This window comes from Typopeltis vanoorti, chromosome 5 (assembly GCF_054136105.1).
Source record: "Typopeltis vanoorti isolate ZY-2024b chromosome 5, IOZ_Tvanoo_1.0, whole genome shotgun sequence".
Taxonomy (NCBI): domain Eukaryota; kingdom Metazoa; phylum Arthropoda; class Arachnida; order Uropygi; family Thelyphonidae; genus Typopeltis; species Typopeltis vanoorti.
The window spans coordinates 2,751,504-2,779,107 of NC_143553.1; the positions used below are offsets into that span (position 1 = coordinate 2,751,504).

The 27,604-nt window shown below is 36.6% G+C and overlaps 1 protein-coding gene across 2 annotated transcripts in view; it reads left to right on the forward strand.

Annotated features, from left to right (window-relative positions):
* Nucleotides 1-27,604, forward strand: part of LOC150106189 (RRP12-like protein) — a 582,235-nt gene that overhangs the window by 364,055 nt on the left and 190,576 nt on the right. For both annotated transcript variants that reach the window (XM_090392222.1, XM_090392221.1), the window contains exon 21: nt 18,025-18,118. In XM_090392222.1, coding sequence (XP_090248348.1) covers nt 18,025-18,118 — 94 coding nt within the window. The remainder of the gene's footprint in view (nt 1-18,024; nt 18,119-27,604) is intronic.

Consider the following 27,604-nt stretch of genomic DNA (forward strand, 5'->3'; position numbering starts at 1 on the left):
GCAAAGTGGTTACTCAGTAACTCAACTGTTTTGTCTGCTTCTGTCATCTCACTACCATTAGCACTTCTTGTCATATAACAAAAGAATTCTTTGGGATTTCCTTTGGCCTACTTAGTTAATTTCTCCTGATCTCATTTGTTACCTTTTATCTGATGATTGCCTTTGTTACCATGTTGATCGTCTTTCTTGCCTAATCCTTGTACTATTTATGAGCTTTCTGGTCACCTATTTTCCTCGTGTAACCTCCACAACATTTTTTAAAATATTTTTTTATATTTTATTTTAATGGTACTACTCATGCCTCTAACTTCTACTTGATTTATCTTCCTGGCCTTGGGTATACAGTCTGATATTGCTTTCCCTAGATATTCCTTGACTTCCACCTATGCTCTGTTAACACCCTTCCTTGCTGAAGTTTACTATGGCATTGATTCAAGCTGCCTGCTAAGCATGGCATAAACTACTACCTTGAAATTCAACATACACCCATCTGAACTGAAAATTGCACAGGTTTCATACTCTACAAGTGAAGACTGCATGATTGCTCTGTGCAATAGGAGACAGTGTGGCTACCTTGATATGGACAGATCTTCTATCCTGTGATCCAATCCAGCATCCTCATACCTCATTGGCACTGATTTAAAAAATGCTCTATTGTTGTCATCAGGGAAATGAGGCAAAGATCAAAAAGTCAGCTACAGGAGCAAATCCTGGAATACATTCCAACTTAATATCGGCAGAGTTCAAGATTGGTAGTATCAACATAAGAAACATCAATGGAAAAGAAATGGAACTAGCAGAAGAATTGTGTAAGTACCAAATTGACATAATAGGCATGACTAAAACAAAGACAAAAAAAAAAAATAAACAGGTGAGAAATGTTTCTAAGCAACAACTACAAAATGTTATAGTCTGGCAATAACAATCGGAGAAAAGAAGTAGCTATAGTATTCAACACTAAATGTGAGGATAATCTTCTTGAATGGCTTCTGATATCAAGTAGAATGATGTGTGAGAAATATCAAAATGGGGAACTAGACAATGAGACTTATGCCTGACTATGATCCCATAGAAGAGATTCTAATAAGGAAGAAGTGGAGGAATATTTCAAGGCATTAGAGAAGGCAGTTGGCAATGAAAAAAGGAAAAGATGATCCTTTTTGGAGATCTTAACAACAGAGTAGGAAATGATTACTAGACATTAACATGTTTTTGGAAAATTTGGAGAAAAGAACAAACCTAATAATAATGGTAAGTACCTGCTGAATTTTTCTTCAGGATGTGGACTGGTTACTACAACTACTATGTTCCAGCATAAAAATGTATGCAAATTCAAATGAGAAGATGAGAATCATGGGAATATAACAAGGTTTTGTATTTAAGTTTTATAGATTTGGTGAAGGCATATGACTATATCTAGAGAAAAGCTGTTTAAAATATTACAATTATATGGTGGAAATAGAACATTATTTCAAGCAATACATAATCTATAACTGAGTTGTAAGTCAGCAGTTAAAATTGGAGGAAGTACATGAAGATGGGTTGATAACGTATACCCTTGTCTTACATCTGATTTAACAATCAAGTGTCAGACAGTAATGCACATTATCTCCACTGTTATTCATCTATATGGATCACATTATGAAGGAAGTGGTATCAAACCTAATATCAAAATTGGAAATATTAATCTGAGCTCGTTACAACTCTTATATGCAGGTGATGTTATTCTAAATAAATTCAGTACAATTCTACAGGATTCATTGACTAAATTAAGTGTCTGGTGTAATAAATTTGGTATGAAAATCTGTAAAGAATGAAAAATGGGTAGAAACATAGAAAAGCATCCTGAATTGTGAGGACCTATAGACTAATTAAAACATTTCGGCTATTTAGGCACAGTTTTTTTGCTAACAACAACAGAATTAGTAAACCTGGTATGGTATGAAGTCAACTGAATAAATTTATATGGAATAAGAGAGAAATTGGTCAAAACACTGAACTAGTTATGTAGAAGATAGTGTTCAAATGAATTTTAACTTATGCATCTGAGAGCAGAGCTAGAAATAAAACACTGACCATACCACCATAAAACATGTTTTATGGTGACCATAAAACCATATCGTAAGTGACTATACTACCTAAAATTAAGTGGTATGGTCACTTAAACAGAATGAGAGAGAAGAGGTTAGCAAAAACAAGTTTTCCTTGCCAGGACTGCAGGAAAGATACCCATGACAAAGATATAGATGGATTGATACAGTAAAAAGTGCTTTGGAAGACAGAAATAGATCTGATAATATTATAGGCTTGACAGATAACAGATTAATTTGTAGGAAAGTTGTCAGTTGGAAGTTATTAATGTTGAAACAACTTCATGTAGTATTATCATGATATCCTGTATACCCCCACTCCTCTTGAGTTGTGGGGGTATACAGTGTCATGAATTTGTTGACGATGACTGCCCTCAGTGTACTAATTTTCTGATGCATGTCTTTCACATCATCCCCAGAACCCCCTCTCGTATAGAAGCAATCAACTGTACGTTTGGTGGCCTCAACCTTATACCATATTACCTTAGAAGAACTTCTATCTACCCACCAGTCTTCTACTCTTTTTGGGTTCACTTCACCAGCTATCATCCGCAGTACCATCTTTTCTGTCCTTCATTTCCTGAGAGTATAAAAGCTTCCACATTCTATTCCTGTAACTACATCATCTGCTGTTAGCCAACTGGCACATCCTTCAGTCCAACTGCTGAATTTCACCTTAAGTATGAGAGAAGTAGTCAATCTTTACTTAGATAATTTACCAAAATAACAAATCTAATGTTGTTTAATGGGGTGCTTAAGGGTCAAAAATGTATAACTCAGATGAGACCTCCAAATAGACTTCAAAGGAATGCAGAAAGTCAGGACTTCTGACCTAATGTCCAATCCTCACTTTCTCATGGTGCACCCCGTTAAGTATCTACCTGAATACCGAATGAATGAGGACGGGTGGCAATTTGGGATTTAGCTGACCAAATTGCATTCTTATTGGCTTAAAACCACAATATAAAATGATGGCACAACATGACAGAATTTCATGCTAGTTGGGGCATTGCCCAGTAAAACAAGGCCTCCGTTGTTTTTGCCAGGGAACAAGTGTAAACAGTGAAAAGTCAGCTACTAGAAAAAATCCTGAAACACACCCCAACTCAAATTCACCACAGTTCCACATCGGTAGTATCAACAAAAGAAGCCTGAATGGCAAAGAAATAGAGTTAGCTGAGGAATTGGATAAGTACCAGATCAACATAATAGGAGTGACTGAAGAAAAAAAAAAAGACAAAAAGTGGTGAGATCTTTCTGAGCAATAAAAAATGTTATACTCAAGAAATGACAATCAAGGAAAAGAAGTAGTCATAGTATCATCATCATCAAATTCCTGCCATGTACCCTCAAGGGGTGTACAGGATATGACAATACTACATGAAAAATTTATATCATTACTAACTTCCTATCTACAATTATCCTTCAAATCAGTCTGTTACTTGTCAAGACTCCAATCTTATATTTCTAGTGTCAAAGGCACTTTGTACACTATCAATCCACCTACATCTTGGTCTTCCTCTGGGTCGTTTTCCTGCCAACCTGGCAGAGAACACTTGTTTTGCTAATCTTTCGTCGCCCATTCTGTTTAAGTGACCATACCACCTGTGATTAGCTCTGCTACTGCATTCCTGGATGCTGACAACGTCAAGTTCTTTCCTAATATCCTCGTTTTTAATATGATATTGCCATTGATGTCATCTGTTCACGCCTCTAATCTTTCTCAGGACTCTCATATCTGCAGTCTCTAGTCTTTGGTCAAGTGTTTTACTTCTGACCCAGCTCTCAGATCCATAAGTTAAAACTGGTTTGAACACTGTCTTGTATACAGCTAATTTAGTGTTCCGACTAATTTCTCTCTTATTCCGTATGAATTTATTCAATTCACTTCCTACTATACCAATTTTGCTGATTCTGTTGTCTATTTCTATATTTAATTTACAATCTTCAGTAAAAATCGTGCCTAAGTAGCTGAAATGTTTCACTTGTTCCACAGGTTCTCCATTCACAACACAGTTGACATTTTCAATGATTCTGCCTATTTTCATTGTCTTTTTTTTTATTGCTGACATTCATACCATATCTATTACAACAGTTATTCAATTTAGTCAGAGAATTTTTCAGAACTTGTAGTGGATTTATTTAGAAGTATAACATCGTCCACGTAAAGCAAAGAGCTGACATTAACATCTCCAATTTTGATATCATGTTTAATACCACTTTCCTTCATAATGTGATCCATATAGATAATGAATAACAGAGGGGATAATGTACATCCTTGCCTCACACCAGATTTAACATTAGGCCATCTTCCTGTACTTCCTTCAATTCCTAACTGCTGACATACAACTCACATAAAGACTAAGTATTGCTTGATATAATGCCCCATTGACACCATATAACTGTAACGTATTGAATAGCTTCTCTCTTGGCACCTTGTCATATGCCTTTTCCAAATCGACAAAACTTAAATACAAATTTTTGTTATACTCACATGATTCCTCCAATATTTGTCGTAAACTGAACATCTGATCATGACAGCCGCTATTTGACCTGAATCCAGCTTGTTCTTCACCAAGCTTTTCTTCCACAGTTCTTCTCAACCGCTTCTCAAGTATATTTGCATATATCTTACCAGGAACACTCAGTACAGATATACCTCTGTAATTCTCACATTCAGTTTTATTTTCCTTTTTATATATCGGTACTATGAGAGCTCTACTCCAATCATTGGGAATTCGTTCCTCTGTTCAGGCATTCTGAACTATGCAGTGTAGCCACTGTAAGACTTTTATACCACCATACTTCAGCATTTCTAGTCGAATATCATCTACTCCTGCTGCCTTTCCACATTTCAAGCCTTTGATGGCTTTTTCTACTTCAAGTATGGATATGTATTCCTGACTGCATGCCTGGTCAGTGTTTTTTTATTACTGTGCTGTCATCAATCCTTGTTTCATTTAGCAGTTTTTCAAAGTAATTACTCCATACTTCAAGAATATCTTTTACTCCTGTTTTCATGTCACCTTCATGTCATCATCTCTAACTCCTTTTACAGCACTCTTTCCTCCATTCCTAAGCTGCTTCAACAATCTCCAGAATATTTTTCCACCTTATTGATATTTATTTTCTATCTTCTTGCCACAGTCCTCCCATGACTTTTCTTTAGCTAGTTTTACACAGTGTTTAGCTTTCTTAAATTTTTCTGTGTATTCTCTAAGAGCACAAACTGACTTATTTGACAAGAACTTTTGATATGCTTTCTTCTTTTCCTTCACTGCCTCTTTAACTTCCTGTGTCCACCATGGAGTTCTAATTTTTCTATCCTTGCAGACAACTTCACTACATGTCTGTCTAGCTCAGTCAATCACGGTTTTCTTCAAGATTTGCCACTGAATCTCAAAGCTTTGGTTCCTGTTCTCGAACTCTTTCATATTTTCTTCAATAATCTTTGTGTATTTTAGTCTACAGTTCATATCTGAGAGCTGCTCAACTTTTATTCACTTTAAAACTTTCTTACATGTTATTCTTTTGAATATGAAATTCGATTTTATCCTGCTCAAGTCTAAATAGTGATCATTTCCAATTTCAAATTCTCTGTACTCTCTGTTGTCCTGCACCAGTTAGAAAACGTCACTATCAACAATAACATAATCAATGAGACTTTTCTTATTCCTTGATTCTTGTCTCCATGTGAATTTGTGCACATATTTATGTTAGAACATAGTGTTATTAATAACCAATCCATGTCCTGAGCAGAAATCCAACAGATATTTGCCATTAATATTAACTTTGCTCTTTTCTCCAATTTACTCAAAATATTTTTGTGAGTCTGTCAATCAATTCCTACTCTGCTATTTAGATCCCCAACAAGGACCAACTTTTCCTTTTTCATTGTGTCATTTGCTTTTTCTAAAGCCTCAAAAAATTCCTCCACTTCTACTTTAGTAGAACCTTCTGTGGGACATTTAGTCACAAATAAGTCTCATTGTCCAGTTCTCCATTCTCATATTTGCCCACATTACTCTACTTGAGACTGCCTGCCATTGAAGAAAATTAGCCTCGTATTTTGTGTTGAATACTATGGCTATACCTTCTTTTCCTTGATTTTCATTACCTGAATATAACATTTTGTATTTATTGCTCAGAAAGATCTCACCAGTTTTTGTCTTTTTTGTTTCAGTCACCCCTATTATGTCAATCTGGTACGTATCTAATTCCTCAGCTAGCTCCTTTTTTTTGGCATTCAGGCTTCGTATGTTGATAGTACCAATCTTTAACTCTGGTGATGTTGAGTTGGGATGTGCTTTCAGATTTGTTCCAGTAACTGACTTTTCGCTGTTTGCCCTGGTTCCCTGGCGAAAACTATGGGGGCCTTGTTTATCCAGGCGACGCCCCAGCCGGCATGAAATTTTGTCATATTGTACCATAATTTTGTATTTTGGTTTAACCAATAAGAATACAATTTGGTCGGCTAAATCCCAAATTGTCAGCCCATCCTCGTTCGTTCGGTATCCAGGTAGATACCCAACAGGGTGTCACCACGAGATGGTGAGGATTGGACATTAGGTCAGAAGCCCTGGTCGGTTTTGCGCATTCCTTTAAAGGCTATGTGGTGGTCTCCTCTCAGTTATACAGCTTTCACCCTTACAAACCCCGTAGCTATAGTATTCAGCAATAAATATGAGGCTATTCTTCTTGAAAGGCAGACAATTTCAAGTAGAGTGATGTGCGCAAATATCAGGATTAGTAACTTGATAATGAGACCTATTTGGGCCTATGGTCCCACAGAAGATTCTACTAAGGTAGAAATGGAGGAATTGTTTTGAGAATTTAGAGAAAGCAACTGACACAATGAAAAAGGAAAAGTTGGTCCTTGTTGGGGATCTAAATAGCAGAGTAGGAATTGATTGTCAAACATACAAAAATATTTTGGGAAAATTTGGAGAAAAGAGCAAAGCCAATAATAATGGCAAATATCTGTTAATTTCTGATCAGGACATGGATTGGTTATTAATAACACCATGTTCCAACATAAAAATGTGCACAAATTCACATGGAGAGAATAGGCAAGGAATTAGAAAAGTCTCATAGACTATGTTATTATTGGAAGTGATCTCTATTTAGTCTTGAGCAGCATAAAATGGAATTTCATATTGAAAAAAAAAAAAAAAAAAAAAAAAAAAACTCCAAGAACATAAAAGAAAGTTATAAAGCAAATAAAAGATGAGAAGCTCTCAGATATGAAAGTGTAGATTTACTCAAGAAAAAATGAAAGAGTTTCAGAACAGGAACCATACCTTGGAGATTCATTGGCAAATCCTGAAGAAATCCCTGATTGATTCAGCCAGAGAGGCATGTGGTGATGTGTGCACGGATAGAAAAATCAGAACTGCACAGGAGGTAAAAGAGGCAGTCAAGAAAAAGTATAAAGCATATCAATAGTTCCTGGCAAATAAGTCAGCTTGTGATCTTAAAGAATACAGAGACAAATGTAAGAAAGCTAAACCCTGTCTAAAACTAGCTAAACAAATGTCATATGAAGACTGTAGTAAGAACATAGGAAAATAAATATCAAGAAGGTGACAAGATATTCTGGAAGTTGTCGAAAAAGTTCAGTAATTGAGGAAAGAGTGCTGTAATAAAGAATTAGAGGTTATAAAGGTGACATGAAAACTGGAGAAGATATTCTTGAAGTATAGAGTAATTACTTTGAAAAATTGCTAAATGAAACAAGCAGTGACAGCACAGTGGTAAAAAAAACTTTCAACAGGCATGCAATCAGGAATACATATCCATGCTTGAAGTAGAAATAGCCATCAAAAACCTTGAAATGTGGAAAGGCAGTTGGAGTAGATGATATTTGACCAGAAATGCTCAAGTATGGAGGTATAAAAGCCTTACAGTTGCCTCACTGCATAGTTTAGAAGGCCTGGACAGAGGGATGTTACCAGGAACACTCAGTAGAGAAATACCTCTGTAATTTTCACATTCTGTTTTATTTTCCTTTTTAAATATGGGTACTATGAGAGCTTTACTCCAATCATTGGGATGAATTCCAGATGATTGGAGTACAGCTTTAATAGTGCCCATATTTAAAAAGGAAAATAAAACTGAATGTGAGAATTACAGAGGTATTTCTCTACTGAGTGTTCCTGCTAAAATACATGCAAATATGTTTCAGAAACGGTTCAGAAGGATTGTGGAGGGAACGCTTGGCGAAGAACAAAGCTGGATTCTGGCCAAATAGAGGCTGTCAGGATCATTTTTTGACTTTACGACAAATAGATGATAAATCATGGGAATATAACAAAGATCTGTATTTAAGTTTTGTAGATCTGGAAAATCTGTATGATGACAAGGTGCCAAGAGAGAAGCTATTCAAAATGCTACCTCTATATGGTGTCAGTGGAGCATTATATCAAGCAATACTTAGTCTTTATTTGAGTTGTAAGTCAGCAGTTAGAATTGAAGGAAGTATAGGAAGATGGTTTAATGTTAAATCTGGTGTGAGACAAGGATGTACATTATATCCTCTGTTATTCATTATTTATAATAATCACATTATGAAGGAAAGTGGTATTAAACCCAATATCAAAATTGGAGATGTTAATGCCAGTTCTTTGCTTTATGTGGATAATGTTATACTTCTAAATAAATCCTCTACAAGTCTGAAGATTCCCTGACTAAATTGAATAACCCTTGTAATAGATATGGTATGAATGTCAGCAATAACAATGAAAATAGCAAAGACAATGAAAATAGGCAAAAGCATTGAAAATGTCAACTACATTGTGAATGGAGAACCTATAGAACAATTAAAACATTTCTGCTTCTTAGGCACGGTTTTTAGTGAAGATGGGTAAATTAAATATGGAAGGAGACAACACAGTCGACAAAGCTAGTATGGTAGAAAGTCAATGGAATAAAGAGAAATTAGTCAAAACACTATATTAACTGTATACAAGACAGTGTTTAAACCAATTTTAACTTATGGATCTGAGAGCTGGGTCAGAAGTAAAACGCTTGACCAAAGATTACAGACCGCAGATATGAGAGTCCTGAGAATGATTAGGGGCATGAACCGATGGCAGTATCATATTAAAAATGAAGATATTAGGAAAGAACTTGACATTGTTAGCATCGAGCAGTGCATTAGCAGAGCTAATCTCAAATAGTAGTTCACTTAAACAGAATGTGTGAGGAAAGATTAACAAACCAAGTGTTCTTTGCGGTTGGTAGGAAAAGACCCAGAAGAATGGAAATCATGAGAATGGAGGTTCAATCTAGAAATGCAAGCTCCCTGAACATGTACTGCTTATATAACTCTCCAAACAAACATTTATTGGAATGCAGACTTCACCGAAATATTGGACTTAATTGAGACTCGTGGTACTAGCATGAGACCTAAGTGCCAAGTACACGCAGCCTGAAACAGAACTGCAAATTGAAATGGTAAAATCCTCAATGACTTTAATGCCATCAGGACATTGTTGTTCTGATGGTTAGGTACCATCAGGACCTCCAAAACTCAACTACTACAATTCAGCAGACTTGCGATATCCTTGACATAGCAGTACTACAAAATGTTGCGCACAGTTTCAAATAAATGTCATGGATGATCTCATCTTGGACCGCAGTCTAGTTTTACACTAACTATGCTCACAACACGAAAATATCCCTGACCTGTTTCTGATCATCAGTTGGAAAAAATAATTACCATTTTTCACGAATCTGTTAACCCAGTTCCAGTCATCGACTAAAAAGATAAAAATTGACAGCTTAATTTTTAGCTTTGAAAATTCGATACTGCATTAATGGCTGCCACCACCATCTTTGTGTCACACACAAATTCCGATTGAGTTCTGAAAAAGAACTGAGCCAGACACCAGTACTATAGAACACTGGCCTCAGACCTCTGAGAAGTGCCCAACAAGGCTGAAATGAAGTTTGAAAATCATATCAACAATGGGAGAAAGAAACTGCAGTCCTTGAATGCAGAGAACCAGATGTTCTGGAAAATTAAAAGCTCTCTGCATAGACTATAAACCTTCCTTCCAATCCATGGTGACCATTATTATTATTATTACTTGGCACATCCAAGGAGTCCAAAGACTCTTCGATGGAGGGCACCTACTCTACAACTTCCCGTCTCCACCACTCAGTCCACCAACTACATCATCTACATCAGCGGCATCTACTACTCAGCACCACAGCTAGTATTTTCACAGACAATCACAAACATCCATGCTCAATGTGGGATTCAAACCCATTTGATTGGAGAGCAGATACACTAACCAGCCAGCATGGTCTGGTTTACCATAGCACAGACAAAGTAGAAGCTTTTGTAGACAGCCTAGAGAAGCAACATACTTCAGACTACACACACCTGAGTATGTATGCTATAATATAGAGACTGTGAAAACCACATCTAGGTGACATCTCCTACTGATGTACATCTTTACTGAAGCAGAGCCTCCGTTGCTCAGTTGGTACAGACGAATCCCTTTGGTCAGAAAGGCCTGGTTCGATTCCCATCCGACGTGAAGAACTATACCTAGTTCCTTTCGGCTAAAGGTGAGTTAGCCGGTCTCATACGGAGGCAGAGGATGTTTTCATCTGGAAACTAGCAATTTTTTGTCCCTCAGAACAGGCAATCTGGCCTGTGAATACAAATGGATCTACAGTCATAAAAATGCATACTTAATCATCACTAGGAGGGCTCAACCAGTCCGAGGAAATGCCAAACATATAAATAAATAAATTAATTAATTAATTACTAACTTAAGAATAGGAACAGAAAGATTTTTCACTTGGAACAAATTGAACTAAAGTTGCGAAAAAATTATATTCATCATCATCATCAATTTCTTGCCGTGTAGACTCAAGGAGTGTACAAGATATGATAATACTACATCAAAAATTTACATCATTACTAACTTCCTATCCTATCCTATCTACAATTTTCCTCCAAATCAGTCTGTTACCTGTCAAGACTACAACATTATTAGATCTTATATTTCTATCTTCTAAGGCACTTTGTACCATATCAATCCACCTATATGTTGATCTTTTCCTGCCAACCTGGCAGTGAACACTTGTTTTGCTAATCTTTCCTTGCACATTCTGTTGAAGTGACCATACGACCTGAGATTAGCTCTGCTAATGCATTCCTGGATGCTGACGATGTCAAGTTCTTTTCTGATATCCTCGTTTTTAATATGATTTTGCCATCAGTTCATGCCCCTAATCTTTCTCAGGACTCTCATATCTGCGGTTTCTAATATTTGGTCAAGTGTTTTATTTCTGACCCAGCTCTCAGATACATAAGTTAAAATTGGTTTAAACACTGTCTTATATACAGTTAATTTAGTGTATTGACTAATTTCTCTCTTATTCCATATGAATTTATTCAGTTGACTTCCTACCATACCAGCTTTGTTGATTCTCTTGTCTATTTCACACGTTTAATTTACCGTCTTGACTAAAAATCGTGCCTAAGTAGCAGAAATGTTTTAATTGTTCTATAGGTTCACCATTCACAATGCATTTGATATTTTCAATGCTTTTGCCTATTTTCATTGTTTTTGTCTTTTTAATGCTGACCTTCATACCATATCTATTACAACAGTTATTCGGTTTAGTCAGGGAATCTTGCAGATTTGTAGCGGATTTATTTAGAAGTATAAATTATCTGCATAAAGTAAAGAGCTGAGATTAACATCTCCAATTTTGATATCAGATTTAATGCTACTTTACATAATAATGTGATCCATATAGATAATGAATAACAGAGGGGATAATGTACATCCTTGTCTCACACCAGGTTTAACATTAAACCATCTTCCTGTACTTCCTTCAATTCTAACTGCTGACTTACAACTCATATAAAGCTAAGTATTGCTTGATTATAACGTCCCATTGACACCATACAAATGCAGCATTTTGAATAGCTTCTCTCTTGGCACCTTGTCATCATATAGCTTTTCCAGATCTACAAAACTTAAATACAGATCTTTGTTATATTCCCATGCTTTCTCCACTATTTGTCGTAAAGTGAAAATCTGATCCTGACAGCCTTTATTTGGCCAGAATCCAGCATGTTCTTCACCAAGTTTTCCTTCTGCAATCCTTCTCACTGTTTCTGAAATATACTTGCATAAATCTTGCCAGGAACACTCAGTAGAGAAATACCTCTGCAATTCTCACATTCAGTTTTATTTTCCTTTTTAAATATGGGCACTATTAAAACTGTACTCCAATCATCTGCAATTCGTCCCTCTGCCCAGGCCTTCTGAACTATGCAGTGCAGTCTTAAAGTGGCTGCACTGCACTATGTAATGCAGCCACTTTAAGACTTATACCCCCATACTTGAGCATTTCTGGTCAACTATCATCTAATCCAGCTGCCTTTCCACATTTGAAGACTTTCATGACTTTTTCTACTTCAAGAAGGATATGTATTCCTGATTGCATTCCTGTTGAGTATTTTTTACAACTGTGTGCTGTCACTGATTGTTTCATTTAGCAATTTTTCCAAATAATTACTCCATACTTCAAGAATATCTTTTACTCCAGTTTTCATGTCACCCTTATCATCTCGAATTCCTTTTACAGCACTCTTTCCTCCGTTTCTGAGGCTTTTCAACAATCTCCAGAATATCTTTCCACTTTCTTGATATTTATATTCCTATGTTCTTACTAAAGTCTTCATATGACTTTTGTTTAGCTAGTTTTCCACAATATTTAGCTTTCTTATATTTATCTCTGTATTCTCTAAGAGCACGAGCTGACTTATTTGCTAGGAACGTTAGATATTTTTATACATTTCCTTGATTGCCTCTTTAACCTCCTGTGTCCACCATGCAATTCTGATTTTTCTATCCCTGCACACAACCTCACCGCATGCCTCTCCGACTGAATCAGTCAGGGTTTTCTTCAGGATTTGTCACTGAATCTCCAAGGTATGGTTTCTGTTCTCAAACTCTTTCATTTTTTTTTGAATAATGTTTGTGTATTTTAGTCTGCAATTCATATCTGAGAGCTGCTCATCTTTTATTCGCTTTAAAACTTTCTTACATTTTATTCTTTTCAATATGTATTTCCATTTTATCCTGCTCAAGACTAAATAGTGATCACTTCCAATTTCAAATCCTCTGTGCACTCTAGTATCCTGCACCAGGAAGAAAATGTCACTATCGACAATAACATAGTCAATGAGACTGTTTTTATTCCTTGCCTCTTCACTCCATGCGAATTTGCGCAGATTTTTATGTTGGGACATTGTGTTAGTAATAACCGTGTCCTGAGCAGAAATCCAACAGGTATTTGCCATTATTATTATTGGCTTTGCTCTTTTCTCAAAATTTTCCCAAAACATTTTTGTGTCTGACAATCATTTCCTACTCTGCTATTTAGATCTCCAACAAGGACCAACTTTTCCTTTTTCATTGTATCAGTTGCTTTCTCTAAAGCCTGAAAAAAATTCCTCCACTTCTACCACTTTAGTCGAACTTCTGCAGGACCATATGCCCAAATAGGTCTCATTGTCCTGTTACTAATCCTGATATTTGCTCATATCACTCTACTTGATATTGCCTCCCATTCAAAATGATTACCCTCATATTTAGTGTTGAATACTATGGCTACTCCTTCTTTTCCTTAATTGTCATTGCCTAAATATAACATTTTGTATTTATTTCTCAGAAAGTCGCCAGTTTTTGTCTTTTTTATTTGAGTCACCCCTATTATGTCAATCTGGTACTTATCTAATTCCTCAGCTAACTCTATTTCTTTGCTATTTAGGCTTCTGATGTTGATAGTGCCGATCTTGAACTGTGGTGATGTTGAGTTGGGGTCCACTAGCTGACTTCTCTGTTTGCCCTGTTTCTTTTACGAAAACAAAGGGAGCCATGTTTAACCAGGCGATGTCTCAGCAGGCATGAAATTCTATCATGTTGTACCATCATTTTTATTTTGGTTTAACCAATAGAAATACAATTTGTCTGCTAAATCCCAAATTGCCATCCCATCCTTGCTCGTTCAGTATCCAGGTAGATACCTAATAGGGTGCACTATGAGACGATGAGGATTTGACAGGTCATAAGTCCTGGTCAGTTCTCTGCATTCTTTTGAAGGCTGTGTGGAGGTCTCCTCTCAGTTATACAGCTTTGACCCTTAAATCCCACCCCACTGTCAGTTATATTCTTGGCAAGTTTAATTTAATTAAGAATATGAAAACACCAGGACAGTGGGATTTCTCAGAAAGTCATCAAGTGCTTGCTGCATAGAGCCATAATGCACATTGTTGCTATTATTAATATAATATTAAAATATCAGTACATGGAAAGTAGCTGACATAATCTTAATCTTAAAACTAGGTAAAGCAGTACAATTCCTCTAAAACTATTGCTCAACCAGGCTTATTCTCATTTCAAGGAAAAATAACCAAAAGAGTAATACTCTTTTGGTTATTAGTGGTAGTAGTTAAAGGACTGCAGAAAGTCACGAAACAGTTAAATTTCATCCCTGATGAACAATTTGCATCCTTTTAGAACCACTCCACTGAACTACTTCATCTTCTTTGAATTATGGAAAACATCACCATAAGGTACAAGTAGAAGCAGTGTACAGGCATGATCTCTGCCGGCGAAGTTTGGTCGATTGGTAGAGCCTCTGCTACTAATGGCTCAGTTAAGTAAGTTTGAGCGCGGTTAGTAGTTGGAAGGGGGCCAATCGTTCGATGCTGTCGGCACACTCTCCCTCGATGAGTCTTTGGACTCCCTGGAGGTGTCAAAATAATAATAATAATAATAATAATAATCTTCTTAAATGTTTCCAAGCATTTGACAGTATGTTGCACAATGAGCTTCTTTTCAAACTCCTAAAGGACACCGTCCCACTAGGACTGGTTACATTCACAAAATCTCACCTTAGCAATCAAACTCTAATTTGAAGCTGTTGCTCTCTATGTCACTGACATCCCATAGTATGTTCACTCTGAACCATTCAAGAAGATGAGTATCCCAGTAGGGAAAAGTGGTCGTGTTTCGCACCTCCCTTCAATGCAACCAGTAGCCAAATCTTAGGATTACCACTAGATAAATGATTTTGCTTCACAACTCATGTCAATCATATCTGATCAAAAGCAAATTAGTCAGTAGGACAGCTATGCTCATTACCCAGCTGACATTGCCAGCCAGCCAAACTCGGAATTTAAACTACTTATTTGCCAGATGCTGTTCAGGCCAGTCCTGAAATATGGCTCACCTAGCCTGGAGTTGCACAGCAGATTCAAATGTTTACAAATGGCTTTCAATGCACTATCATTTGTAAGAAATGTACAGTTTTGTTGTGGAGCCATTATTCCTGAAATCAAAGCTTTCTTATGCGAAAGGTCTGCAAAATTCTTTGCAAGTATTACTGTACATCCTAACCCATGAATTTGCCAAGCAGTAGGCCACAGTGCTCAAAGACCCTGCAAAACATAGAGCCCCAAACCATACTGAACAGGTAAATATTTTAAACTTGCTTCCAGAAGTTCAAAATGGGCTAACTAAAGGCTTACTAATATCTGAAGTCTGTTGTGGTTACTAACCCAGTGGAAGACTACAACAAACATCTTGGGCAAGGGTCCCAAAAAACTACACTGAACAGGTAAGGATTAAAAAAAAAAAAAAAAAAAAAAAAAAAATTACTGCCAATAGTCCCAGTGGGTGTGCCAAGTGCTTGAAATCACCCTTAATCCAGTAATTTCTTGCATATCTGAATATTAGATAAGGGACCACAGGTCCAATCAGTCAATTATGTCAGAACAGTTATCAATTAACCTTGATATCTTGAGTCTGGCTCCCACTGATGAGACCTCAATAAATGTTGAAACTAGTCTGGGTAGTAATTCTTCTCATAATACTTTTGCATTATGGAATACTGTGACAAGTGGTGTAAAGTCAACAGCCTCTATGCTTAAGAAGCTTGTTTTGAAGATTATTCATGCACAAACTCTGTCTGGTTACACTTGGATAAAGGATTAAACAAGAATATAATTCCTTATCAAATACAGTTGCTGTAACTTGACCAAAGATCCCATCCGGTGGTTTGTACATTCTCGGGTTTATCTGCATTTATAAGGCATACTTTATTGGATGGCCACTGAAATATAAATATAGCAATATAAGAATCATATCTTATTCCTCAGTCCAAGAAATCCTTGACTTTGTTCTAGAGGATTCTATAATAACAACTGTGAGACTGATCTTTAAAGGTACCTGTAGCATAACTATAAACAACAAATTACACGATAACCACAGTAATTAACTTTAATGAATTGGAAGTATTTTTCTACAGAAAGTACAGATTTGCTTGTTTCTATGCACTGATGATATACTGTTATTTTCAGTATGAAATATCTGTACTTTCATTTCATTAAAGTTAATTTCTGTGGTTGTGTAATTTGTTGTTTAACATCTGTTAAGTTTTATGATCATTTATTAATCTCAAAATGTATATGTATACTTATAACATTTAATTATGAACACTGTCTATTATCATTAGACAACCAATGACATTGGTGTGGATTCGTAGGCATTATTTTTGCAAACCAATCCATTATCTTTGAATTGAGGAGGAGGATTCAGCAGCTATAGCTGACATGTTTCAGAGCATGCTACAGCTGTGCTATTCATTTGAATTTACATTCTGTGAATTGCTAGCTCTGGATTCTAGGAATACATGGCAACATTACCTTCAAGATGAGCAATATCCTCCATATGCTTCTGAAATCAGCTGTTTACAACATAAGTACACTGACATGACACATTATCCTGGAATTCCTAATCTCCATCTGAGGACAGGTGCACATCATCTGCTATTAGTTGTTGGTAGATTGTAGTGTTATATTGATTATATGCAACAAGGATCCTAATTCTGATAATCAAAACAGACCTAATACCATGACACCAGCTCTATCAGCCAGGAGTGGAAACCATGCTTTGGGTGCATATCCATTAACTCACTGTTTGCAACATATATTTAGCCCTCCATCTGTATGATGAAGTTTAACAGCCAGCACATCTCTTCTCATCTCTCTAGTGGCTAAATGTTGTGCAACTACTTTTGATGATGACCTCCATTGAGGAAAGGGTATCTTGACTACCCTCAACTCTAGTGCAGGTACACCTCTTATGTTGATTTGACATCATTTATCAGTTGTATAGGAAGGTGGATACGGAGTGTGGAGTGTGACGTGGTGGAGACAGAGAGTTGTAGAGTAGGTACCCTCCCTCAGTGAATTGTTGGACTCCTTGGAAATGTCACGTAATAATAAATTATAATGACTAGGTTAAAATATAATTATATATTGGGCTGTTATGAATTTTTTATGTGGCATAAATGCATTAAAGATGATTCTCATTCTTCTGGTGTGTTATAGCATTAAGTCAGCTTCCAAGTAGGATTAGCCAGGGATAAAGCAGAAACCAAGATCAAATGTGGAACAAAGCCTTACACAGAAAATTTGTTCATAGGAGATTTGAAAATTTTGTATTTCCATTAACATTTAACTAAATGCTTGTTAATATATTGTTTGATGTTCATGTCAGTAGCTATGATATAGGAGATGATATGGGTTCTTACCTATATCATCTCTTTCCATTAGTTCTTTTTTTTTAGTTTCTGAATTTTAGTACTAAATAGCCATTGTTTGTGTGGTATCCAAACTGCAAACATATAAAATGTGGTAGTGTTTTGAATGTTATATATTCTTAGTAGTAATTAATCTTACATACAGCTGTTACACAACGCATGTTGCAAGGTTACATATATAAAAGTGCATTACTGGTAATGTCAGGTATAACTAAACCATCATTGAAAATATGATAGTTATTTTTATTATTTTGTTTATGTACTTAGTTTATTTTTTTTAATTTTCGTATAGGCATTCTCTGTTAGACTTGACCAGAGCTCTTGTGCTGTACTTAAATGATAAAAATATATTGTTGTTATATGAGTATTGTATTCCTCTATTACAGGTAAGCAATTTTTATGGAGGCAGGGGGAATTCGATTTTATATACGTTTTTTTGGAAATTTCAATTATAATCTGTTGCATGAACACAGCTAAAATTTTTCACTTTTATAGCAATGGGTGAGACAGGAGATAATCACTATAACAAACCCATAGGGCTTGTTATAGTGAGTGTCTCCTGTGGTTCCAATGGAAAGGGCAGGAAATGCCGAGGATATTGTGGGGAACAAAGGAAATCACAGGAAAGATAATAAAGAAAATTAGAAAATACAGGACAAAGCAAATGGTGAGAAATTGTATTCTGATGGAAAAAACACAAAAGATTGGAAATGAACACAAAATAAAATTGTGAAAAAGTACATATGCAAATAATAATGGGAGGTGTAAAATTAATGTTACATTTTGAAATAGGGTGCTTAAGAGACAAAGCTGGGACAATATCTCCACATTGCCTTTTAAGGAATGCAGAGAACCAACCAAGACTTCTAACCTAATGTCCAGATCTCACCTTCTTGTGGTGCACACTGTTAGATATCTACTTGAATAGTGAATGAATGAAGATGGACTACAAATTTGGGACTTAGCCAAACAAATTATTCTTATTGGCTTAAACTATAATGCAAAACAAAAGCATGACATACCATATTTTTCTGTGTATAAGACAATACTTTTTTCTAAAATTTTTTAACCAAAAATTGGGGGTCTTCTTATACATGGGAGGGGTTGCATTGGCAAAACTGCTGGTACCTTGTCTTCGCAAACTGGCTTTCATCAATCACTAGCCTTTGTTAACTCTGCTGACTGATGTCATTAATGGCTGATTATTGACATCAGTTAATTGACATTAATGCATAAACCAATCAGAACTCTGAAAAGCATTCATATGTTTGCGATTTGTTGGCAGGATAAGTTAATGCATTAACAAGATTTTGAGCACTAGCCATAAAAATGTCCAAAAATAAAAAAGAAACGATTGTCATATTCTGCAAAATTCAAGTTAAAAGTCATCAATTATGCAAAAGAACATGGAAATAAAGCTTCAGAGAGACAGTTTGGACATCCTTCCACTGAGTGTATGAATTAGACAGTGGAGAAAACAGGAAGAACTACTACTTAAGGTGCCAAAAAAGAAGTGGGCCTTAAGAGGAAAACCATCAAAATGGCCAAACTTGGAGCAGTGGCTTAAGATTTGGATTATGGAGCAGTGCCAGAGTGGGATACATGTGTCAACCAAGCTTATTCAATATGAAGCGAAAAAGGTTTGCAAGAGAAAAATGAACATTGTTGATTTCACAGTAAAGGTGAAATGCTTCAACTTCATGAGGAGAGAAGGGTTGGCCATGTTCTCATGGCCAACGCTTCTCTTACAAGTTAGCCCTGAAAATGCATCTTAGTATGTATCTTAAAAAAAATACCTAATTTCTAAATATACTTTGAATGTTTAAAAAATATATCAAATCCATTCTGTTTTATATTCAGTATAAATTTGGGACTTAGTTAAAGATTAAAAAATAAGAAATCAATTAAAATATTGATTTCTTAATTTTGGTTCGAAAAAGTACGGTTCATCTTATACATGGGGGGGCATCTTATACATGGAAAAATACAGTAATTTCATGAAGGCTGAGGCATCATCTGGTTAAACAAGGTCCCACAACACATTCCAGCTCAACATCAGCAGGGGTTCAAGATTGGTAGCATCAACATAAGAAACATCTATGGAAAAGAAATGGAACTATCAGAAGAATTGCATAAGTGCCCAATTGACATAATAGGTGTGACTAAAAAATGGAAAACTGGACTACTAATTCATCCATGTATTCATTGGACATCGTCAGATACCACATGGTCACTCTGTTCCTGTGCCGCACCAGTCTTCACTAGGTGGTCCTGTGTGCTCTTGTGGAGACTTCAACTCGTTGAAGATAGTCACTTAAGACACACCATCCATCCATCTCATTGTGGGTTTGCCCCTTTTTCTTTTTTCCAGGAGCTTTACTTCTTTACTGTTTTGAGAATTCCTACTTCCATCCTTTCAATGTGTTCAAAGTGTTTCAGCTTTCTTCTGTCAGTATCTTTAACACTTTGAGTCCTGTCGGTGTAAATGTACATTGATAGGACTTTAAGTCCCAGTAGGTCTAGGACTCAAAGTGTTATGGAGCCTTAAAATTCTGCTGATCCTTTCTAGCACCCATTCATTTGATCACCTATCAGTATATGATAGGTGATCATTTTTTAACATTGCTAGGAAGCCACAACTAGAAAAACAATGCTTTGCTTCCTTAGGTAAAGGATTAAAACCAAGTATATAATTTCTTGGTATCTTTAATGTATAGTAAAACCAAGATAAGAAAACTTTCAGCATACATATATAAAAACTTTATATGTATTCTGGATGTATGGCAGTTTTATGATTTTATGTGTTGAAAATTTTCTTTGATTTGTAGGACTTGTTATATGAGTTTTAGCTGTTTGGTTAGCATAATTTATTAATTGCATACAGTAATTTTGGATTTTAAAAATCTGTTCCTTTTTTTATCTCCATACTAAGATAAATATTTGTGGATGAAAATTTATATGTATTTATAAATTGAGAAATAATAACTGATTTTTTAATGGAATAAGGATGATAAGGGTTAAAAGTGGAGGTAGTTACTGATACATGTAGTTTTATGGAATATTTTAAATATATATATATATATATATATATCATCATCATCATCATCAAATTCCTGCCATGTACCCTCAAGGGGTGTACAGGATATGACAATACTACATGAAAAAATTACATCATTACTAACTTCCTATCTACAATTTTCCTCCAAATCAGTCTGTTACTTGTCAAGACTCCAACATTATCAGATCTTATATTTCTATCGTCTAAGGCACTTTGTACCGTATCAATCCACCTATATCTTAGTCTTCCTCTGGGTCGTTTTGCTGCCAACCTGGCAGTGAACACTTGTTTTGCTAATCTTTCCTCTCCCATTCTATTTAAGTGACCATACCACCTGAGATTAGCTCTGCTAATGCATTCCTGGATGCTGACAATGCCAAGTTCTTTCCTAATATCCTCATTTTTAATATGATATTGCCATTGATGCCATCTGTTCACGCCTCTAATCTTTCTCAGGACTCTCATATCTGCGGTCTCTAGTCTTTGGTCAAGTGTTTTACTTCTGACCCAGCTCTCAGATCCATAAGTTAAAACTGGTTTGAACACTGTCTTGTATACAGCTTATTTAGTGTTTTGGCTAATTTCTCTCTCATTCCATATGAATTTATTCAATTGACTTCCCACCATACCAGCTTTGCTGATTCTGTTGTCTATTTCTATATTTAATTTACCATCTTCAGTAAAAATCGTACCTAAGTAGCTGAAATGTTTTACTTGTTCCACGGGTTCTCCATTCACAACACAGTTGACATTTTCAATGATTCTGCCTATTTTCATTGTCTTTGTCTTTTTATTGCAGACCTTCATACCATATCTATTACAACAGCTATTCAATTTAGTCAGAGAATCTTGCAGACTTGTAGCAGATTTATTTAGAAGTATAACATCATCTGCATAAAGCAAAGAGCTGACATTAACATCTCCAATTTTGATATCAGGTTTAATACCACTTTCCTTCATAATGTGATCCATATATATAATGAATAACAGAGGGGATAATGTACATCCTTGTCTCACACCAGATTTAACATTAAACCATCTTCCTGTACTTCCTTCAATTCTAACTGCTGACTTACAACTCAAATAAAGACTAAGTATTGCTTGATATAATGCCCCATTGACACCATATAACTGCAGCGTATTGAATAGCTTCTCTCTTGGCACCTTGTCATATGCCTTTTCCAAATCGACAAAGCTTAAATACAGATCTTTGTTATATTCCCATGCTTTCTCAACTATTTGTCGTAAAGTGAAGATCTGATCCTGACAGCCTCTATTTGGCCTGAATCCAGCTTGTTCTTCACCAAGCTTTTCTTCCACAATTCTTCTCAACCGTTTCTCAATTCCCAATCATCGGGAATTCATCTCTCTGTCCAGGCTTTCTGAACTATGCAGTGCAGCCACTGTAAGACTTTTATACCACCATACTTCAGCATTTCTGGTCGAATATCATCTACTCCTGCTGCCTTTCCACATTTCAAGCCTTTGAAGGCTTTTTCTACTTCAAGTATGGATATGTATTCCTGACTGCATGCTTGGTCAGTGTTTTTTATCACTGTGCCATCATCACTGCTTGTTTCATTTAGCAGTTTTTCAAAGTAATTACTCCATACTTCAAGGATATCTTTTTCTCCTGTTTTCATGTCACCTTTATCATCTCTCTAACTCCTTTTACAGCACTCTTTCCTCCATTCCTAAGTTTCTTCAACAACCTCCAGAATATTTTGCCACCTTCTTGATATTTATTTTCTATATTCTTGCCAAAGTCCTCCCATGACTTTTGTTTAGCTAGTTTTACACAGTGTTTAGCTTTCTTACATTTGTCTCTGTATTCTGTAAGAGTAAAAGCTGACTTATTTGCCAGGAACTTTTGATATGCTTTCTTCTTTTCCTTCACTGCCTCTTTAACTTCCTGTGTCCACCAGGGAGTTCTGATTTTTTTATCCTTGCACACAACCTCACCACATGCCTCTCTGGCAGAATCAATCAATGTTTTCTTCAGAGTTTGCCACTGAATCTCCAAGGTTTGATTCCTGTTCTCAAACTCTTTCGTTTTCTTTTCAATAATCTTTCTGTATTTTTGTCTACAGTTCACATCTGAGAGCTGCTCAACTTTTATTTGCTTTAAAACTTTCTTACATGTTATTCTTTTCAATATGAAATTCAATTTTATCCTGCTCAAGACTTTAGGTTAGGTTCAATTTCTTGAACCTAACTTCAATAGTGATCACTTTCAATTTCAAATCCTCTGTACATTCTGGTGTCCTGCACCAGGGAGAAAACATCACTATCACCAATAACATAGTCAATGAGACTTTTCTTATTCCTAGCCTCTTCTCTCCATGTGAATTTGTGCACATTTTTATGTTGGAACATGGTGTTAGTAATAACCAGTCCATGTCCTGAGCAGAAATCCAACAGATATTTGCCATTATTATTAGCTTTGCTCTTTTCTCCAAATTTTCCCCGAAATATTTTTGTATGTCTGACAATCATTTCCTACTCTGCTATTTAGATCCCCAACAAGGACCAACTTTTCCTTTTTCATTGTGTCAGTTGCTTTTTCTAAAGCGTCAAAAAATTCCTCCACTTCTACCTTAGTAGAACCTTCTGTGGGACCATAGGCACAAATAAGTCTCATTGTCCAGTTCCCGATTCTCATATTTGCCCACATTACTCTACTTGATACCGACTGCCATTCAAGAAGATTAGCCTCGTATTTTGTGTTGAATATTATGGCTACTCCTTCTTTTCCTTGATTGTCATTGCCTGAATATAACATTTTGTATTTATTGCTCAGAAAGATCTCACCAGTTTTGGACTTTTTTGTTTCAGTCACCCCTATTATGTCGATCTGGTACTTATCTAATTCCTCAGCTAGCTCCATTTCTTTGCCATTCAGGCTTCTTACGTTGATAGTACCGATCTTTAACTCTGGTGATGTTGAGTTGGGGTTTGCTTTCAGATTTGTTCCTGTAGCTGACTTTTCGCTGTTCACCCTGGTTTCCTGGTGAAAACAACGGGGGGCCTTGTTTAACTGGGCGACGCCCCAACCGTCATGAAATTTTTGTCATGAGAGGAGACCTCCACATAGACTTTAAAGGAATGCGGAGAATCGACCAGGTCTTCTGACCTAATGTCCAATCCTCACCTTCTCTTGGTGCACCCTGTTGGGTATCTACTTTGATACTGAACGAACGAGGATGGGCTGTCAATTTGGGATTTAGCCGACCAAATTGTATTCTTATTGGTTAAACCAAAATAAAAAAATATATATATATATATACAGGGTGTTCGGGATAAATTTGACATATTTATAATTAATTATATTTTTCCGTAAGTTACATGTATTAACACACACTTCTCTTCATTTAAAAGTTTGGACCCTTCTTCATTCATATACAAGATGTCAGAAAGGATGGATAGCTGGAACCCACCTGAATCATGGAAGAGAATAACTTGTATCATGATGATTCGTGCCCGCCATCAAAATAAGGATATTACGACTGCTGCCCAATGCTCCCTGAATACAGTAAAAACAATCAGGCATGAATTAGAGACTTGCAATGGTGACTACGAGGATGTAGCAAGAAGAAAGATCCCTAGCAGACGATCTGATTGCGTTCGTACAGCAGAATTCCTCGCAAATCTGCAGGAACAGGTGTTGAAGAACCCTGGCATTGGAATTCGGGCTTTGTTCGTGGAGTTGCTAACTGTAGTCAAGCCCTGGATAACAAGGGTAGCCAATGGTAGGCCGTATGTATGGCAGCAGGATTCGGCCCCTTGCCACACCTCTGGGAAAAGTCAAAAATGGTTGTCTGAAAATTTCTACGACTTCACCAGTCCAAATGTTTGGCCTCCAAACTCCCCAGACCTTAACCCCATGGATTATTTTGTATGGGGCGCAGTTGAAAAAGACATCAATCGCACTTCCAGTAATACAAAAGCCCAGTTAATGGATAAAATTAAAACAGTTTTTGCGGCCCTTCCCAGGGAGACTGTAGCATCAGCTTGTTCGAGGTTCCGAAGCAGAATAGAAGCTGTGATCGATGCTAATGGTGGTTATTTTGAGTAAATCTTGTTGATAGTATTGTAATTAACTCTGCCTGTAATGTTTTTTTGTCAATTCATTAAATTTAATAGATACAAAGAAGATTTTCTTTTTCCTTACGAAACTGTCAAATTTATCCCGAACACCCTGTATATATATATATTTTTTTTTATCTATGCAACTCACTACAATTGTTCCTTTCAACTCTAATAGTGTAATGTCATATACTTCAACAGCGACCAAGACATGAACTAATATATGCATGATTTATGACATTATTTTTTATTCCTCTTTTGAATGTAGATTTTTTTAATGGAAGTAATTTTTTGAATGTGGTTTTTAATGGTCTCTCTCGATGGAAGATGTCAATACATTGGATGAAATATATAGGGTGGTTCAAAATTCCACGTACAAATTTGAGGGGAGGTATAGAACATCAAAATCAACCATATTCACATAAGAAAGCATGACTGGAAACGCCACCAGAAGTACTAACATGACACAAAGATTTTGAACCACCCTGAAATAACACAAGGCAGTAAGTAGTGTAAAAAACTTTATTGGGCGTAACTGAACAGTTCGATAGTAGTTGGATACATAATATGGCTTCACATCAGGTGCTTAAAGTTATGACCATTAGCAGTGATGTATATCTGACACCGACGACACATTGATTACCGTACATTTTCGAAAATACCTGGAGTTTCCTGGATATTAGCAGCGGCAGTGGCGAATCTTGCCATGAGGTCCATGTCACAGGCAACAGGCATTTTGTGCACCATGGCTTTAAGGATCCCCCATAGAAAGAAATCAATGCTCGATAAATCAGGGGCCATGCGACGGGTCCATTGAGCCCCAAAGGACCTGTCCAAATACTGATGCACAGAAATGCCAAAATGGGCTGGAGCCCAGTCGTGTTGGAAGCTCAGTCTTTGGAACATTGTTTCAGTAAATCCGGCAGATCTGCAACGGGTCCAGTTACTGATGGGCGAAGATTATCCTCGACGTGTGGAATTCGCGCAGTGGTTTCTGCAGAAAAGTGCCATAGACCCGAATTTTCCAACGTGTTTTGTTCACGGATGAAGCTTCATTTACCCGCGAAGGGGTCTTCAATCACCACAATGCTCATATGTGGGCCCATGAGAACCTACATGCTGTGCAATCACATGCTGCACAACAACGCTTCGCCATTAATGTATGGGCAGGTATCATCACTGACTGTTTAGTCAACCCATACCTGTTACCACCCCGACTGGACTTCCAGAAGTATCAGACCTTCCTGGAAGCAGTTCTGCCGGATTTATGGTAATGGACGAGCCGCTGTGCGAATTTATCGTGAAAGGATTCAGAGTGCAAAACATGCAATACACTGGATCGAGATATACTCCTATAGCAGAAGCAACGGCACATGTGCTTGTCTCTGGATTATTGTCCATCACATGCAACGCCTCCTCTTCCATGTCGGGATTTCATGTCGATCGTGGCCGCTTACTATCATGCCTGCAATCCCTGAATGATCCACAGTCACACAAATTTCGATGCAAATGTGCAAACATTTGGTGATGTGGTACACGTCTGAATCCTTTCGCGATACATTTGTACAGTGGCTCGTCCATTACCATCAGCTAACCCGTGAATGAGGTGCATGTCTGCCATCTCAGCATTCATAAAGTGACGCATGTTCTTCGGACGATGTCGAAAGCTTGAACAAGGAATCCCCAATTGCTCACCTGGAGTGCTGGTGAACACCTATCACTTTCGGGTGGCGTTTCCGGTCATGCTTTCCTATGGGAATATGGTTGAGTTTGATGTTCTCTAGGTCCCCTCAAAGTTTGTACGTGGAATTTTGAACCACCATGTATTTTTGAATAAAGCCTACATAAGTTTTGTTACATGTATAACATGTGCTCAAGACTAAATAGCGATCACTTCCAATTTCAAATCCTCTGTACACTCTGGTGTCCTGCACCAGGAAGAAAACATCACTATCAACAATAACATAGTCAATGACACTTTTCTTATTCCTTGCCTCTTCTCTCCATGTGAATTTGTGCACATTTTTATGTTGGAACATGGTGTTAGTAATAACCAGTCCATGTCCTGAGCAGAAATCCAACAGATATTTGCCATTATTATTAGCTTTGCTCTTTTCTCCAAATTTTCCTAAAATATTTCTGTATGTCTCTGACAATCATTTCGTACTCTGCTATTTAGATTCCCAACAAGTACCAACTTTTCCTTTTTCATTGTGTCAGTTGATTTTTCTAAAGCCTCAAAAAATTCCTCCACTTCTACCTTTGTAGAACCTTCTGTGAGACCATAGGCACAAATAAGTCTCATTGTCCAGTTCCCCATTCTCATATTTGCCCACATTACTCTACTTGAGACTGCCTGCCATTCAAGAAGATTAGCCTCATATTTTGTGTTGAATACTATGGCTGCTCCTTCTTTTCCTTGATTGTCATTGCCTGAATATAACATTTTGTATTTATTGCTCAGAAAGATGTCACCAGTTTTTGTCTTTTTTGTTTCAGTCACCCCTATAACAGATTTTCTTTTGGCACCTTTTCTCAACTATGTGTCATAAGGTGAAAATCTAACCCTTACAACATCTACGAGGTGTGATAATTTAATCCCCGGAATGCTTCTGTAAAATAACCTGTGATCAGAACTATACATTAGTGGCTATTGTTGCCTTTAATGTAGTTCCCTTATCCATTTATTCACAGGTTTAGAGAGTGTTCCCATTTTCGGTAACATTCT